Raw genomic sequence first — 17,299 nt, 5'->3', positions numbered from 1 at the left:
TTATATTAACAAAAACATTCCACTGATATCTGCTTTAAGTGCCCTTCAAAGATGTTAGAAAAGTGCAGTACCCAAAACTGACCACAAGATGTCGCTCTACGACCAATACATGAGGTGCTACTCAGGACGAGTTTGTCCCAAAGATCCAGATTTCATAACTCAATTCTTCATAGATGTGTAGAAAAACAAAATAGATTTGTCTTCACATGTGTGAGTGGATTTCTTTCATGAACACCTTCCAAACATTTTAATATCTTTGTAGATGACAAACATATCTGACCAAATCACATGAACACACAGTTCTGCACAGAGTTTTATGTATTTAGTAGTAATATTCATAATTTATCACAAACTGTTCTAACTTTAACTGTTGCTCATTCAGTCACATGTATTTATTAGACGTTACACAGAGAAATAACTGGTGCTTTACAGTTTCAAGATGTCTCACAGGTTAAAAAAAAAACACTAACCTTTTATTTGTTTTGTTGAAAAAGTGCAATAACAAAAACACACAAATGACATCACACAGTCAGTGTTGCACAATGAACTTCTCTATTTGTTCAACAGAGCACAGAAGATTTGCATGTACCTCTCTGCATGTAGAAAAGAATTACACTTGAACAATACTTCTTTAGGTTTATGATCATCTTTGTAAATCTTTGTTGCCTTCTCCATTCAGGCTGTGCTACAGTCCCTGTATGAAATGAGTGATTATGGATACAAGCTTATCAGTGAGATATTGAGTCAGCGTTGCTTTGGAAAAAACTTCAGCATAGATACAAAGATGTATCTGAGAGGTGGTGGTATGCAGAGGGAGTGTGGGTAACGCCTGGTACTCTGTTTGGGAGTCGGAGCGCTGTCATGAAGTAGAGCAAATGATGCATGTGAGGAGTTTGCAGACACAGCGTTATCAATTGTAGATGTTGCAGGGTAAAATAGTAATTGTGGGTCACTGTGTACTCCAGCAGCTGATTGATGGTTTTCCATGATCCACCAGTGTAAGTGTTGGGACTTCAAGTGTCCATGTTTCCTCTTCATGGAGAACAAATGAGCCTTGAAGTTACTGAACAGCCACCGGCGATTGTGAGCGGTCCACATCCTGGTTCCTGGGCCCAGGCCCGTATCAGAGCAGGTCATACCTGATGAAAGCACAAACAGCAAAGTACAGCTTTGGCAGTACTTGTGGTGGTGGGTTTCTGTTTTCTGTGGTTAGTGTTTGATCTAGGTTAAAGAGTAACCCTGAACTCTTCAACTCTCCCTCTAAAACTCAAGGTAACGGTCATTGGTAAAGTATTTAGGTGAAGAGGTTACTGTTTAATTAAAGCTAAGTTTTGACAATGACTTTTTACCTAACTCATCTGATGTAGCCTACCTTTTTTTTTCATTTTCACTGATTCCTCAATCTTAAATAAAAAAAAAAGAATCTCCCACACAGCAAAGCTCATTGACCATCCTGATGTTTCTGACCTTTGTTTGAAGTATTTCAAATAGATCTTACAAACATAATCTTAAATACATAATGCTCCGCCCATGCTGTGTGCTCAGGTGTGCGACAATTATTCACCCGTGACAGCGTCTTTCAATCATTGACAAAGTTTTAGAGGGTGAAGTGATACTTTCCTATGAACCTGCCTCACAGACATTGGGATGTGAGAATGTTTTCACTGAGGAAGTTTTATTTACAGTTCCATGATAACATAAAATGAATGAAGGGGTTGTAATGACATTTTCATGTTCCCCTGAAGATGAATTGTGATACATTTTATGATCTCTGACCTGTCATAGCACCATCATCAAAAACATTAATTTCTCCAGTACCTTCTGTTTATGACAAAACAGTCACTAAACTTATGACATTTCCATCACAGCTGTACATTGCAATCTGCTAATTTAGTGTGAAGATGCTAAACATAACATCTTCTAAAGCAGAGTTTTTCAACCTTGGGGTCGGGACCCCACGTGGGGTCGCCAAGAATTCAAATGGGGTCGCCTGAAATGTCTAGTAATTGATAAAAAAAAAAAAATACTGATAATTTTTTTCTTTTTAAAGGGACAACGAGGAGTTTCTATTTGGTTATAAAAAAGTCTCACGTTAATGTGGATGAATCTACGCTACCCACACTTGTTAATGGCTCCATTTTCGATAAATATATCGTTTTGTCTCTATCGTTATTTTGTTATTTTAATTAATGGTGGAAATGCTGGGCGAGCCGACCAGCGTTTCCTTACTTTCGGTTTCGCGGACGCTTTTTTCATCATCAAATTCTGCATCACAATCTGAAATGTTCACGATTGTTCTTGGCTGTTAGGCAAAAGGAGTGTTGGGTTCTAATGGATTTGGTCAGTCCAGTATAATCAATCCTAAAACAGATTTGAATTTTTTTGGAAGTTTAATAGGTAGTTATATAAAAAGCTTTGACATTCAAACACACAAATACAAAAATATCTCAATTAGTCATTTGCCAGACCTTTAAAACAACCTCCTATTGTGCCATTCTTGGGCAGGCTGATTGAATAGACAAAGCAGAGATTTACTCTCATCCTCACAGGGTTTACAGCGTGAGTCAGAGTCATTAACATGAGAATACCTCTAAGAATAATCACAGAGACCTATCAACAGCTCTGACTGAAGAACAAGAATTCCCTTTCTTGAAATGCTTTTCTTAGTCCTGATGGTGTCACTCTCTTGGCTCTGATAACAGCAGCCCCTTGTTTCCTTGGCAAACAGCTCCGGGGCCTTTAAAGTGACTGTAACCCGGAGTTGTGTGCCGGGCAGCAGGAGGAGGAGGAGGAGGCCGGGCCCTGGAGCGCTGTGGTTGGCTGACTGACGTTGTGTGTGTCTTCACTGAGGTGTGAGGGCTCATCCTGGGAGTGTGTTGACAGGTGAACGTCCAGAGACTGCAGACTCACAGACGAAACATCCAGGGAATGGCGAAGGGTTTCTTCATATGTTGGTGGAGGCTAAAATGGAATGTGGCAAAGGAAACATTATGATGTAAGAGAGCTAAGGATAAGTAAGGATAAGTGGAACCCCCACAGTTTTACACATAGAGAAGTCATGAGTTACTGTCCAGCTGGAGATGGAGCTTCTGAAGAACAACCCTGATGATTCTTATCTCAGTTTTTGCTTTAGAGGCTCATTTGAGTCTGAATCTGGACATTTACCAGTGGGGAGGATCTAACAAACATCTCCCACCCATGGTATTATGGGAATCCTGACTCTATTTCCTCTGAATCACACCCACATCTCATATTTGTTTAGACAGCCCTGGTACTATGATGATCAGTGGATGGTGTAGATGGGGTGTATTCATCTTGCTACATACACAATAATCTATATACACCACCAAACTCAAGTCACTTCTGAAGACGTAGTTTTACAGTGTAGATTTTTTCTTAAATGTTGGCTTTGCTCTGACATATTTCAATTTTCTTATTAATGTTTGGAATCTAAATTATCTGCTTATTGTTGTTGTTGTTTTTTGAAGGTATATAAGATATTATTTGTTTAACATTAGTCATGTTCTCACCTCATCATGGCAGCCGCTGAGGCCAAAGCGCTGTGCGATCAGACTGTGGATCTGTCTCTGCCTGTCCTTCTTACGGACACTGTCGTAGGACGGCAGCCTGGGCAGAGGGCCATCCATGTGATAGTCATTTGGCTTCCCCACAATAAACAACCTCCCAGGAACCTAGATTCCACACACAAACACACACACACAAATGAATAAACAATCTAATGAACAGATGTAACAAGTCTAATTTTAAATTGAGCTTTTACCTGCAGCCCAACAGCTCCCTGGTTGAAGGCAGCACCGTTCTCATCTAGGCCCATCAGTGTGTGTCTGCTGTGGTAATGGGGAGCCTCATCCTCAGGAGGGAGATGGTTATAGAATAGAATAGAATAGAATAGAATAGAATAGAATAGAATAGAATAGAATAGAACAGAATATAATAGAATATCTTCATTGTCATTTTGAAGCAGAAAAAAATAGCTAAAATTAAAAAAATTGTGTTCAAATAAATAAGACAAAAACCAAACAGATTGCCATACATTCTGCCATCTGCAAATTGCACAATCTTTTATTGCAATATTTATCATCACAGATTACAATACCATTACAAAGTTTCAGTTGAGTCCCACTCCTGGTGCAGTTGAAATAGCTGAACAGCCCTGTCTTTGAAATGTTGTTTTTTTTTGTTTTTTTTAATCTATTTATCTATTATTTACATATTGCTGGCATGAATTCTTAAAAATCTTAAAGATTGTGTGTGATTGCTTGTTGGAATTGTTCTGCATCGAGGGGGGACTGTGGTCCAATTTCGTTGTATGGTTATGCAATGACAATAAAGACTTGTCTATCTATCTAGTCAAATCTAAACTCTCTTTATGTCTCAATAGAGAAATCTGAAAAGTGTTTTTAGTGTCCTGTGCAAAAACTGATTTTATGTTGGCAACCATAAACCCTGTTCCTGCTGCTGAGCCTGGAGTGTTAACTGAAACCCATTACATCATATTCATATACTTATCGGCCCAGTGACCCCAGACCCTCAGGAGCCGCAAAAGTTTATTCTGAATCAGTGGCTAAAAGAAAGACCCCAGATTTAGTAAAGTTTCAAAGTTATTTTAAACAGTGATACAGTACAATCATTCAGTGTGATACAATGATACAACTATGTGAAGATATCATGGAGTAATAGGACTCTACACTCTCTCTCTGTAATCTGAGTTTCTCTATTCATTGTTTTGGTATCTGGTTGAGCAGTGCATGACTGTGGCAGTGGCACAATCCAGATTAATCACAGTTTGGTGGAGACAGTATAGTTTTATCTGATTGGTTAATCATGCTGTTCCCTGTCCCCCTCAGGTGTTAATACATCACCACACATACACACAGAGGAGGCCTGCCTTCCCTTAGCCACTCGGTAATGATTCTGTCTGTTTTCATTACTTCTAGTTACAGTTGATATGATAACAATAATTGCCTCGCTTTCACCCATATTATGAATTTGCTCTGTATATTGCTTTTGCAAGCTGGCAGATCTTCTTGTTGTGTATTTATAGGTCACTTACTGGGAGGGCAGAGTCAAGGCTAACAAAGCGTTTGATTGGAGCTAAGACACTTGTGACATCATCCGCAAACACCTGCAGAACCGTTACGCAATCTGCATCACTAAAATACATCAACTCAGGCAGGATTGTGCATTTGTAGTAGAAGATTATCTAATCTAATTTAAACCAAAAACTATTTTTGGGCACTGGCCCCCCCTGATAGGTTAATCTGGACACGGCTCTGGGTCAGTTCATCTCCGTTGATTTTCTATATAATTTCTTACTTGCCAAAAACATCTGCCTATCTAAATGTGATATTAATCTAACTTAAGTTCAAAGAGGGAAGTTTACAGTGCACAGAGGGTGAAGTTATTGAGGTTTATAGTAACAGAAGACAAAACAAGAAGATTTGTTCTTACTGTGTAGTGCTCTGTTGTGTAGGGTGTGAATCTGCAGCAGAGAGGATCCTTCCTGTACAGGACGACCACCAGCATGAGGATCACTATACAAAACGCCACACAGGACACTGACATGGAGAGAAACAGTAACACATTTACTGCCTCAGAAAAAAAGAAAACATACAGCATAAAGGTCGGTGTATTATGGTAAATGGTAAATTGAGTAGTGCTCATCAGCAAAATGCCCCTGAGGAGTCTACTCTTTCTGCTTTTATTCTAGGTAAAAAATATAATGACACAAGGACAGGAAATGAACTCATGGTGTCATGACACCTGGATAAACTGAAGTTGAAGTTGTATAGTTATGTAAAGAAGGACTGGAAATTGAACTAACATCACTATTTTGTTGTTGGCAGACATAAAGAAATGAATGGAATGACGGAGATGTGACTCATTATGTTCATATTATGTTCATTATATGAATACTAGTAGGCTATATCCCGTTTTAAAACAACATAAGATTCCATTTTCAAAAACAAAATGATTACAATACATTTTATTATGAAATCAGGTCTTATTCAAATGTCTGTTTTAGTTAAAAAAAGTTGTATTATCAACAACACTCGTGCTATCAACAACACTCGTGCTCTGTTTGCTATGGTTAATAAGCTTACAACCCCCCCAAAAGAGATAGTTTCAGAACTCTTTTCCACAGAAAAATGCAATGAATTTGCTTACTTCTTCAATGAAAAAATCAAATCCATAAGGCTAAATATCAACACAAAGCAGTGATAATACAATGATGCAATCCCTAAAATCACCTAGGAATAAATCAACTGTAATGTCAGAGTTTAATACAGTTGACCAAAAAACCTTAGAAGAAACAGTTCAGCATCTTAAAACATCGACATGTTGTCTTGACACAATACCATCTGACTTTTTTAAAACCATAAGCTCCTTAGTGCTCCAGCAGCAAGAAAAAATTGCTCACTTCATCAGGCACGTTTCCTAAACCCCTGAAAGTAGCTGCCATCAAGCCGCCTTAATTATCCAGAACATTGGATACTAACCATTTTAAAATTACAGACCCAGCTCAAATCTCACCTTTATAGCCACCCTGAGAAAGTGGTTTTTAATCAACTCAGCAACTCGGCACAGATGAGTCGCAGTGGACTCTTTGACAAATTTGCAATCAGGCTTCCGACCTCACCACAGTACAGAAAAAGCTCTTATTGATTAGTGAGCACAGTGAGACAAATAACAAGTGTTTACCTAAGGTGTCAGTCTGGTCATGTTGGATCTCAGTGCTGCGTTTGACACTGTGGATCACAGTATACTGCTGGACATGTTGGAAACCTGGCAGGACTCAGCGGGATATAGTCCTACAGAGCAGGTCCTACTTAGAAACGGAGTTATTTTGTGACCATTGGTAGTTATCAATCCGATCGAGTGGCTATGACGTGTGGAGTTCCTCTGAATAGGGTCAGTCCTTGGACCCCTTCTGTTTAACATGGTATATGCTGCTTTTGGGTCAAATTCTACAGAAAACATGTCAACTAAAAAAAAAACAGATGACACACAGATATATCTTGCACTGTCTCCAGATGACTGCAGTCCAACAATAGTCATTATGTCACTGTTTAGAGCAAGTCAAAAATTGGATGAGCCAAAATTTCCTTCAGTTAAATCAAGAAAAAACTGAGGTCATTGTTTTTGGAAATAAAGAGAAGAGGCGCTGTCAGTAAACACCTTGAGTCACTGTCTTTAGAAACTAAAGACCAAGTGGTGGATGTGGCGTGCTGATAGACTCAGATCTGACCTTCAACAGCCATATCAAATCAGTTACCAAATCAGCCTTTTATCAACTGAAGAACAGCGTCTATTCACGGGTTTTATGTCCCAAACTGATCAGGAGAAGCTGATTCATGCTTTTATCTCCAGTAGACTTGACTACTGTAACGGACCTGGTGGTCTGGTCTCCCCCAAAAAGTATCAAACAGCTGCAGCTCATTCAGAACGCTGCAGCTCGAGTTTTAACCAGAACAAAGAGATCAGATCACATCACCCCGGTTCTTAAGACCTTACACTGGCTCCCAGTCAGCTACAGAATAGATTTTAAAGTTCTGCTCGGTTTACAAATCACTGAATGGTTTGGGTCCAGAATACATGAATGACATGTTAGTAGAGTATAACCAGTAGAGCTCTGAGATCTACTGACTCAGGAAAACTAACAGTGGAGTCAGATTCCTGGTGAAGCAGCATTTAGCTGTTATGCTGCTCACAAGTGGAACAAACAACAACAACTGAGATCAGCCCCAACTGTGAGCACTTTTAAATCCAGGTTAAAAACATTTCTCTTTTCATGTGCTTATAGCTGAGAACTTTAAACTTATCTATTTTTTTTTCTTTTACTTTTATTTGCTCTTGCTTTTAACTCTGTTTTTAGTGTTTTGTTTGTTTTTATTCTGTCTTATGCTTCTTTTTTTAATGTTTTGTCTTTATGTAAAGCACATTGAGTTGCCTTGGTATGAAATGCGCTATATAAATAAAGATGCCTTGCCTTGCAAGGTATTCTTCCAGTGACATCTCCCCCTATATCCGTCCTAAATGAGAGCTACGGGAGCTTTTATAAAAGCTTTAAGGCAGCTAGTTATCATTAACTAACACAAAAACATGGCACTTTTCCTCTCTTTTACAGCAGTTTTCCATATGGGACAGATGTATCTAAGACGAAGGAGTGATGATAAAACGGCATGAAGCTGTCAGTCAGATAATCTGATGCCATGTCAGGAATCTGCAGGTCACACAGACGTCAGATGCCTTCAGTCAGCAGGATGCGGGGGATCACATACATCACCGACTTCAAACCAAACCAGTCCTTAGTGCTCCAGCAGCAAGAAAAAACAGCTGACCCTCTGGAATTTACCTAAACCTGTCCAGAGCTGCCACACAGACTCATGAGGCCAGGATTATCCAGCAGGTAAATATTAACAACATGTGAGGAGAGTGGTTGAGACTCCAGCAGAAATAACTCACCTAAGACCACCCTGGAGGAAGGAAACAACAGCCCTGAGGCACAGGCTCTGCACAGTATAGCAGAGTTACGTATGGAAGTTGCTGGGTTCAGTCTTAGGGCCATCTTCATTCTTTACAAAAAAAAAGTGATTATTGATTAGTGAGCACAGTGAGACAAAATAAACAAGTGTTTACCTAAGTGATACGCAACTCTACATGTCCATGGAGCTATCAGTAAGTGCTTAATGACAGCTGATCATGTTGAGGCATTTAGTAGCAGAAAGATGAGATATAGTGAGGCACAGAGCAGAACACAACCTACTCTATCGTGTTTGGACCTAAACATATAGGCCTATCTGCATGGTCCCTGTCAGTGTGTATGTTCATCATCACTGAATAGATGTATTAACATGTGTGAACAGCACTGGAATTTTTTATCATGGTTAAGTGGCATTTTTGAAAAAAAAACATGAAAAAAAAAACAAAACAAACGCCTTCCAATTCATTACAAACAAGAACAATAGATTGATCGACCTCTCCAGAGTGTTGTCTAGGAAACAGGCCTGTTCCTTGATCAGTCCTTGATGCTGGTCTGTGATTGGTGCTCTCTCCTCCAGGTGGAGGCGCTGTAGCTCCAACAGGTTTGATGTTGAGTCCAGCGACATTTGGCAGTGAGGGTTGTGGTGGATGTGGACGTGGTGTGTGAGCACATGTGTGTTAGCTTCTCCACTGGCTTTGTGAGTATCCAGATCGTGTAAAAGACTGGGTCGGGCTGTATTAAGGCTCTTAATGCACTACAGCGTCTATTCACGGCTATCCCACTACTAATCATTCCTTACGGGGCTTTGACCTGCTCCGTCTCCCGACCTGGGCCGGTGCACCCCTCCTTAGGGGACCTGGTGGCCCCGGGCTCCCCCAGGACCACCATGTCGATACCGCTCCTTTAGTGCGGACACCCGATCGGCATAGTCCGCTGCAGCCCAGAGCTCCTGAGCTACTTAAACCATCCTCCTTTATGACCTCCCGGCTTACGGCTGGTTACAGGTAGCCAACGCACCCGGCGACAGCTGCTTCACTCGGACAGGTGTTGGGCTGGTCACACAGGTGACGTCATCAGGTGGCACCAAGCGGCGTCCCCTCTCCCTCCTCTCCTCTGCTCAGCATTTTCCTGAGGACTGTCATTTTCTGCTGTACTTTGTAGTTTCAAAACATAGTGTCTCGCACAACCACAATCTCATTCACAAAGCACTGGTGAAAAACCTTAAAAGTATATTCCATTCCTTCCCATTGTCTAATAGACGGTCTTACTTCCCATGGGCAATGGGCTGACAGGGTGAGGTTGGGGTCTACACTCTGAACAGGTCCACAGAGAACCAGAAGTTTTCAACAAGAAGAAAACTGTTGTTTTTACAGAATAAAATACAAGTAACTAAAAATGTATTAAAAAAAAAATACACAGTGCAAAGTGCAAAGGAGAAGCAAGGTAAAGCTGTTATCAGTTCTTGTCTGTTAATATAAGTCCTAAATAGTCCTATTTTCCGTCACTTACATGAAGTATTTCAGCCTAAACACGAGTCTCGCTCACTCTGCTCTGCTGTTACCCGAGGAGAATTTTCCTTGTGGGATACAAGTGTTATCCAATGAGGGGAGAGAATGGCATGAAGGGCTGTGTGTGCAGCCAAGGGATGCGCGTGAATGTGGTGACGTAGCACGAGGACCAATTGATGCCTGACAAGGGCGGGGGCTGCTAACTCATGGTGCGTTCAAGGAAACTCGTACTTTGTGTTTTTCCTTCCTGTGAAGTCATACCAGTTCGATCTGGTACGAGTTCACGGGTCGGAAGTTACGAGTGGCCGTTATAGGGAACTTTCACAGACAACAGGACGGTAAAAACACGAGCTACGGGTTACCTGGAACGCTACCAAGTCGTAGTTGTGACTTGAAGCTGTAACTTACGGTTTCAAAAGCCTGCCTTGAACACAGCATTAGCCGAAACGGCCGTGCCGATGATATCTGCTTTAAAGCAGAAGTAAGTGATATATTTGTGTTAATATAAGTCTTAAATAGTTCTATCTTCCGACAGCAATCACTTACATAGAGTGTTTGGTCTGAAACACGGGTCTGTCAGTCACTCTGCTCTGCTCTGAGCCGAAGAGAAAACATTTATCGTATCCTACAGTTTTTATCCAATGAGGAGAGAGAACGGCATGCAGGGCTGTGTGTGCAGCCAAGGGACGCCGTGAATGTGGTGACGTAGGGACGAGGACTGTTATGGTGCGTTCAAGGAAACTCGTAACTCGTGTTTTTCCGACCTGTGAAGTCGTACCAGTTCGATCTGGTACGAGTTCATGGGTCGGAAGTTACGAGTGGCCGTTATAGTGACTTTCACAGGTAAAACAGGTCGGAAAAACACGAGTGGGTTGCCTGAAACGCTACAAAGTCGTAAGTTGTGACTTGAAGCTGTAATTTACGGTTTCAAAAGCCTACCTGGAACGCAGCATTAGCCAAAACGACCGGATCGCTTACTTCTGCTTTAAGTAAAATAAAACACTCCTGTATTGACATAATAGTGAATAAAATGCTGCACATATAATTAACAACAAAACCTCACACATTCACTTTCACACCTACACACAGTTTTAGAGTTGCCAATCAAAGAAAAAAAAAGTGTGATTGTGTGTGATTTGCTACTTATTTGGGCCTAAAGAAATACACTTTACAATTTTATTTTTTTAAACATATTTTTAATTTTAATTTGACAGCATGTTCACTGTAGAGGACAACAGATTTCCATGTGAAAATACAACAGAATTTAGAAAAAAAAAAAAAAATCAGCAGATTAATGTCTTCGGAGTGACACTAACCCAAGAATACATTTATTTTGATCAAAACATAAAATTATTCATTCATCATTCTTCTGTTGCTCGTTGCTTGTAAGCACAACATGTATTTAGTTTAACAGTTAAATACAATATAAGACAGATGTGACAGTTGACAGGCCCTGTCACTATGCCTCCAATTGATCATGCGCCCTGGCTACTATAGGCCAAGGGGATGTCCCTTTGGGCATGACTATTACCCGGGAGGTGTGGGTTCAATTCCCGCCCGGGCCCTCTTCACCTTGCCACATTCTGGCGTTGTTGGCAGGATTGGCAGGGATTGATGTAACAGTTGGGTGACTGGCAAGTGCGCATGACTATGATCTGGGAGGTGTGGGTTCAATCCCGGCCTGGGCCCTCTTCCCCTTGCCCCACATAGAACATAAGAAGTTCTACATTTCTTCTTCTTCTGGATATTTTAGCGGTGATAATCCTGGAAGCACGTTTTCTTTTTGGTGATGCAGAGGAACATCTTGCATTTAGTACACTTCATGTATGTCTTGCCATTGCAGCACTTATTCCTGCGTCTGTCTCCATGTTTGACGTCCATCATCTCTGGCATGTGCCTGGCTCCTAGTCTGCGTTCACATGGCTCTGGTTGTGGGATCTTTGTTTTAGTTGGTGGCTGATACTCTTCCTCACTGTCTTCACTGCTGTCATCAGTTGAAGGACTATCCAGCAGCTGTTCAGCCAGGTGCACCTTGTAGTCCAGGTACTGCTGTGTGTTCTTAGCTGGTCCATTCAGAGCTTCACTGTCAGACTTGTACTGGATCCAAGTGTTTGTGATGGCGACATCAAAGAAATGCGTGATCACACATGATGTCCACTTCTAGGTCCTGGTTGACATGTGGTAGAAGCTCAGCATTCACACAGTCACACCCATGTTGTCGTTATATTCTCTGATCACTGCTGGTTGTCTCACCTGGACATGACCTTTGTCTTTGTAGGACCATCTGCTACAGATATCGTCTGGATCTCTCCTGTACACAGTGGAAGCCATCAGAACTGGTTTGTTGTCAAACCATTTGGTGACTGCCAGCTCAGGCCTCCTCCGGACCACCGTCACTGAAGCCCCTCTCCCTTCTGTTCTTAGCTGTTCATCTCCTGGCAGCTGGCATTGCTTTGGAACCCTGTTCTTCATAATAGTTCCAGTTGCTGGAAGACCCTTTGGGAGCAAAGCCTCCATGAGGTCGCTTGTCGTGAAAAATCAAAGACATAAGTTCCTGTAGGAACTGACTCAACCATTTGAAGACCGCTGCAGATCCAACTCTGAATGTTCTTGCCCTGACAGACCTCAAAATCCAGGACCAGATCAATTGGTGAAACAAACACAAAAACATTTAGGCCAGTAGGGTTTGGCTTTCCTGCACATACTGCCTGACTGGGCAGCGGCCTGTGAATGGGATGATTTGCTCAACCTCGCCTCAGACGGTCAAGCAACGGTCTGACTCTCTAAAGAATGTCTGATACTTTGTCTCTTCATTTACAACCAGGTCATTGACGATCTTGAGTGAGCTTCTCAGTTTACAGAACCAATCCCTTGTCATTAGCCCAAAACATTTTGACTCTATAGCCAAGGCAGGCCATGTGTACTGATAAGCTGAAGAAAATCTTGATTTCTTAGGCAGTAGTATTCAGTGAAACTCCTGTAGTTTGCAGCTGTCTTTGATTTGTAAAAGCTGCCAGATCTTCAAAGATGTTGTTGTCCATGCACTGTGAAAAGCACTGGATTGGACTCCTGTATTCATAGATTTTAGGGTCATCTTGATAGACAGGAAGCCCAGGTAGCACCAGGGTGAATCTGTGGATGGGAAAAAAATAATAATAATTAATATTAATTAATTAATTAATATCTATTTGGATTAATGCAGTAATTTCAGTATCATGGATGTGATATCACTTTCTATTGACTAACCTCATAAGCATAGCAGCAGTAACAAAATACAACAATAATCCAACATGATATAGAATTGAATACATTAGCCTGAAACTAAATAAAACATACAAGTTAGTCCTGGCCCACAGAGTATGACAACTTTCCTGCTCCCTCTCTGGCTCTGACTCTGTCTCATCAGATTCTCCTGCATCTTCTTCCTCTCCCTCCTCATCACCATCTTCCCATATAACAGGCTGATACTCATCCTTTTCCTCATCTGACAACTCCAAATCTGAATCTCTCTCTACTATCTGGTATAGAATGCTCTCTGCTTCACTTCTTTCCCCTACAACAATGTGCATTCATAAAAGGACTGTTATTTAAAAACTGAAATTATTAAACTGTTTTCAGATGTAAAAATACTGTTATTGACATGTAGGCCTAAATAAACATGAATATATAATTGTCATGGTTAAAATAGCAATAGATAAAGAATATTTGACTTACCTCTCCCATTGGTTGTGGCAGCCATTTTGGTTGAAGAAAAAAAAAGAAGCCTACATTTCCCAGCATGCAAACCCATATAACTGAATGTTAACAACTGTCTGTTGAAGGTGTTTGACACAAACTTCTTCAATGATCATAATCAGATCAAGTTGGTTCAATGTGTTGATGAGGTCTATTGTCCATCAGAGAAGAAAGTGAATGATGTTTCCAAGCTGAATAGTTTGATTAACAGCTGCTGGTGTAAATGAGTGTTGTCTAGGAAACAGGCCTGTTGTTTGATCCAGTCCATTGATGCTGGTCTGTGATTGGTGCTCTCCTCCAGGTGGAGGCGCTGTAGCTCCAACAGGTTTGATGTTTGATGAGCAGCGACATTTGGAGTGATGGAGCTGTTGTGGTGGATGTGGACGTGGTGTGTGAGCGTGTGTGTTGTCCCACTGGTTGATGGTGAGTATCCAGATCGTGTAAAAGACTGGGTCGGGCTGTATTACTCAGGCTGCACTACAGCGTCTATTCACGGGCGCGATCCCACTACTGAGCGGCACGGGGGCTTTGACCTGCTCCGTCTCCGACCTGGGCCGGTGCACCCCTCCTTAGGGGACCTGGTGGCCCCGGGCTCCCCCAGGACCACCATGTCGATACCGCTCTTAGTGCGGACACCCGATCGGCATAGTCCGCTGCAGCCCAGAGCTCCTGAGCTCAAACCATCCTCCAGCCTCAGCCTCCCGGTCACGTGGATTACAGGCGCGCGCCACCGCACCCGGCGACAGCTGCTTCACTCGGACAGGTGTTGGGCTGTCACACAGGTGACGTCATCAGGTGGCACCAAGTGGCCAGACGATTCTAAAATTGCCTGTGTGAATGTGAGTGTGTGAGGTTCTGCTGTGAATTACATCATTGTGCAATAGTTAATTCACCATTGTCAGGTGTGTTTATCTTACTGACCTTTGCTCGTCCTTTGTGCTTTGCACAGTTTATTCTGATTTTGTACTTTTTATTATTATAGCCTACTCATATACTTTGTCTTTTATTCTGTGAGATTGTCTATTGTTTTTTTCTTCTTCTGTAAAGCGTTTTTGGTCTGTTGTGGCCCTGATATCGACTGGAGACTTGTCCAAGGTCCTCACCCTATGTCACGCGCACCTGCATGGATAGACTTTTTTTTTTCTCTTCTGTGATTAAAACTGTGATTGTTGTTGTCTATGTTTTGACACCAGACAGTAAAAGAGGAGTCGTCAAGAAAATGCTGAGCAGCAGCCTGTCTGGATTCATATCAACCTTTATCACTGACTCAAACACTGAGGAGCCTTCATGCTGCACACACACTTTGTTTTCCCGTCACCAGACGCCGCTTGGTGCCACCTGATGACGTCACCTGTGTGACAGCCCAACACCTGTCCGAGTGAAGCAGCTGTCGCCGGGTGCGGTGGCGCGCGCCTGTAATCCACGTGACCGGGAGGCTGAGGCTGGAGGATGGTTTGAGCTCAGGAGCTCTGGGCTGCAGCGGACTATGCCGATCGGGTGTCCGCACTAAGAGCGGTATCGACATGGTGGTCCTGGGGGAGCCCGGGGCCACCAGGTCCCCTAAGGAGGGGTGCACCGGCCCAGGTCGGAGACGGAGCAGGTCAAAGCCCCCGTGCCGCTCAGTAGTGGGATCGCGCCCGTGAATAGACGCTGTAGTGCATCCTGAGTAATACAGCCCGACCCAGTCTTTTACACGCTCTGGATACTCACCATCAACCAGTGGGACAACACACACGCTCACACACCACGTCCAATTAGATCTTTGAACTTTGGGATGTCAGTAAAACACCTTTGACATTGACAGACACTTGTTAACAATTACTGTATTGAATTTCCACAATAAAGCTGAGTTTTAAGATTAAAAAGTCTTCAAAACCCCAGAATGCCTTACTGGTTGGCAAACCGTCATCAGAGATGGAGAATCACTGTGGCCCACGGCAGCAGTGACTCTGCAGCTGACAGCCAGGACACACGGTTCAGTGATGCAACACAGCTCAGTTCATTCCAACTTGTTCTGTGTGATCCAGTGGGCCTCCCTCTGTTTCCTCCAGAATATTTTTTTAAAGTTATTTTGAATGTTAAATTCAGTCACCAACAAACATCAGATGATGTTTTCCATCAGCAGCAGACATCAACCATCATGGCTGCTCTGTTTCCAGCTGCAGTTGTTTCAGAAGAACAGTCTGAACAGAGACTTCACACTGCTGAGTGCCACAGCATGCAAACCACAACTAAACACCCGAGGCCCAGGAATCAAACCCAGAACCCTCTTGCTGAGGGTGGTGACTCATAAAGGTCCAGATTTATGCTGCTGGTGTAAATGAGTGTTGTCTAGGAAACAGGCCTGTTCCTTGATCCAGTCCATTGATGCTGGTCTGTGATTGGTGCTCTCCTCCAGGTGGAGGCGCTGTAGCTCCAACAGGTTTGATGTTTGATGAGCAGCGACATTTGGAGTGATGGAGCTGTTGTGGTGGATGTGGACTCGGTGCGTTTCATTTCCTGTTTCCTCTGCGTGGATTGATGCGTGATGGCTGCGTGACTGAATTTGCATGTTTGGTATTAAAGTAATCCAAAAGTAACTAAATGTAATCCGTTACATTACTTTAATTTTGTGGTACTTAGAGTAAGTTACTAATTACATTTTCTAACAGGTAACTTGTAATTGTACTGGAATACATTTTTAAAGTAACCCTCCCAACCCTGATTGCTGTATCATGCTGTAATGTGTTCTCAAGTTTGATGGCTATTATTTTTTGTCATTTATGAATTCTAGTAGCCTACAGTAGTTGTAAACTCAGCAAACATTAAAAACTAAGTGAATCTCTCTTTATTTCTAACTTTTGTCTATCAGAACATAACCTCTACATTATTCAAAGTAAAATAAAACAAATTCCTCACCTTCAAAGTAAGAGCCCTTTGGAAGGGTGTAGTGGAGTAAAAAATAACTACAAAATTTGTTTGACCCGGAAACTAGTAATTGACATAATCTAATAGCCTACTACTTGTTACATGAGTGGTGAGAGCAGAGGAGATTAAAGCAGGTGAAGGAGGACGATGACAGTGAAGTAGAGCTGCAGCTGCAGCACTACAACACCAGAGAGGTGTGGAGGCGGATGAGCATCACCACTGGCTGTGAAGAGAGCAGCCAGGCAGCACCAAGAACAAGGTCAATAACTTATATCTATCTACAAATGGTTTGACACGGCCTCACCTCTGTTCTCTGTCCTCTAGGAGGGGAGAGTCATATAATGTCGAACCAGTTGCTTAATGTTTCCTCATAGAAAGCTTGTAGTCCTAATATTAGGTTCATAAATCAACGCCCCCCACCCGTCCCCCGTCCATGTAAGCACCGAGACTGAACATCTACAATCCTCAAAAATAAAAAATATAAATAAATAAATAAATGCAAGATGAATTGTATTTTTGTGAGCTGTTTGGTTTTAGGGAATGTTCTTTTGGACTACTTTCTGTTGTGTGGTTTGACCGTAGTGTTTACCTTGGTTTGGACAGGGCAGAGTGATAAGGGACCCATCAGGTACTTGAATGATAG

At 42.1% G+C, this 17,299-nt stretch overlaps 1 protein-coding gene and 3 non-coding genes across 4 annotated transcripts; 1 reads left to right on the top strand and 3 right to left on the bottom strand.

Annotated features, from left to right (window-relative positions):
* Positions 1-2,363: 2,363 nt before the first annotated feature.
* On the bottom strand, positions 2,364-5,590 carry LOC146967612 (uncharacterized). The gene is made up of 4 exons (XM_085760971.1): positions 5,473-5,590; positions 3,782-3,871; positions 3,531-3,692; positions 2,364-2,961 (listed from the first exon to the last, which is right to left on the bottom strand). Exons 1-4 carry the CDS (start codon positions 5,584-5,586, stop codon positions 2,740-2,742), a joined length of 588 nt encoding a protein of 195 aa, XP_085617097.1. The 5' UTR covers positions 5,587-5,590; the 3' UTR covers positions 2,364-2,739.
* A 3,632-nt stretch (positions 5,591-9,222) lies between these two features.
* Positions 9,223-9,528, bottom strand: LOC146967611 (signal recognition particle RNA). The gene has a single exon (XR_015034468.1).
* Positions 9,529-14,191: 4,663 nt separating this feature from the next.
* LOC146967610 (signal recognition particle RNA) lies at positions 14,192-14,490 on the bottom strand. Its single transcript, XR_015034466.1, has one exon.
* A 651-nt stretch (positions 14,491-15,141) lies between these two features.
* Positions 15,142-15,440, top strand: LOC146967609 (signal recognition particle RNA). The gene has a single exon (XR_015034467.1).
* The last annotated feature ends 1,859 nt before the right edge of the window (positions 15,441-17,299 follow it).

The sequence above is a fragment of the Trachurus japonicus genome, chromosome 19 (genome assembly GCF_045865225.1).
Source record: "Trachurus japonicus isolate A0001 chromosome 19, Traja_1.0".
Classification (NCBI taxonomy): Eukaryota; Metazoa; Chordata; class Actinopteri; order Carangiformes; family Carangidae; genus Trachurus; species Trachurus japonicus.
This window is presented reverse-complemented; position numbering and strand designations above follow the sequence as displayed.

What these genes read in the sequence shown, in the direction of transcription:
- LOC146967612 (XM_085760971.1), bottom strand. Translation starts at nt 5,586, where the DNA reads ATGTCAGTGTCCTGTGTGGCGTTTTGTATAGTGATCCTCATGCTGGTG. An exon ending in AGGGAGCTGTTGGGCTGCAG is followed by an intron (nt 3,693 to 3,781) that starts GTAAAAGCTCAA and finishes TGTGGAATCTAG; the next exon opens with GTTCCTGGGAGGTTGTTTAT. An exon ending in TCAGCGGCTGCCATGATGAG is followed by an intron (nt 2,962 to 3,530) that starts GTGAGAACATGA and finishes ATTCCATTTTAG; the next exon opens with CCTCCACCAACATATGAAGA.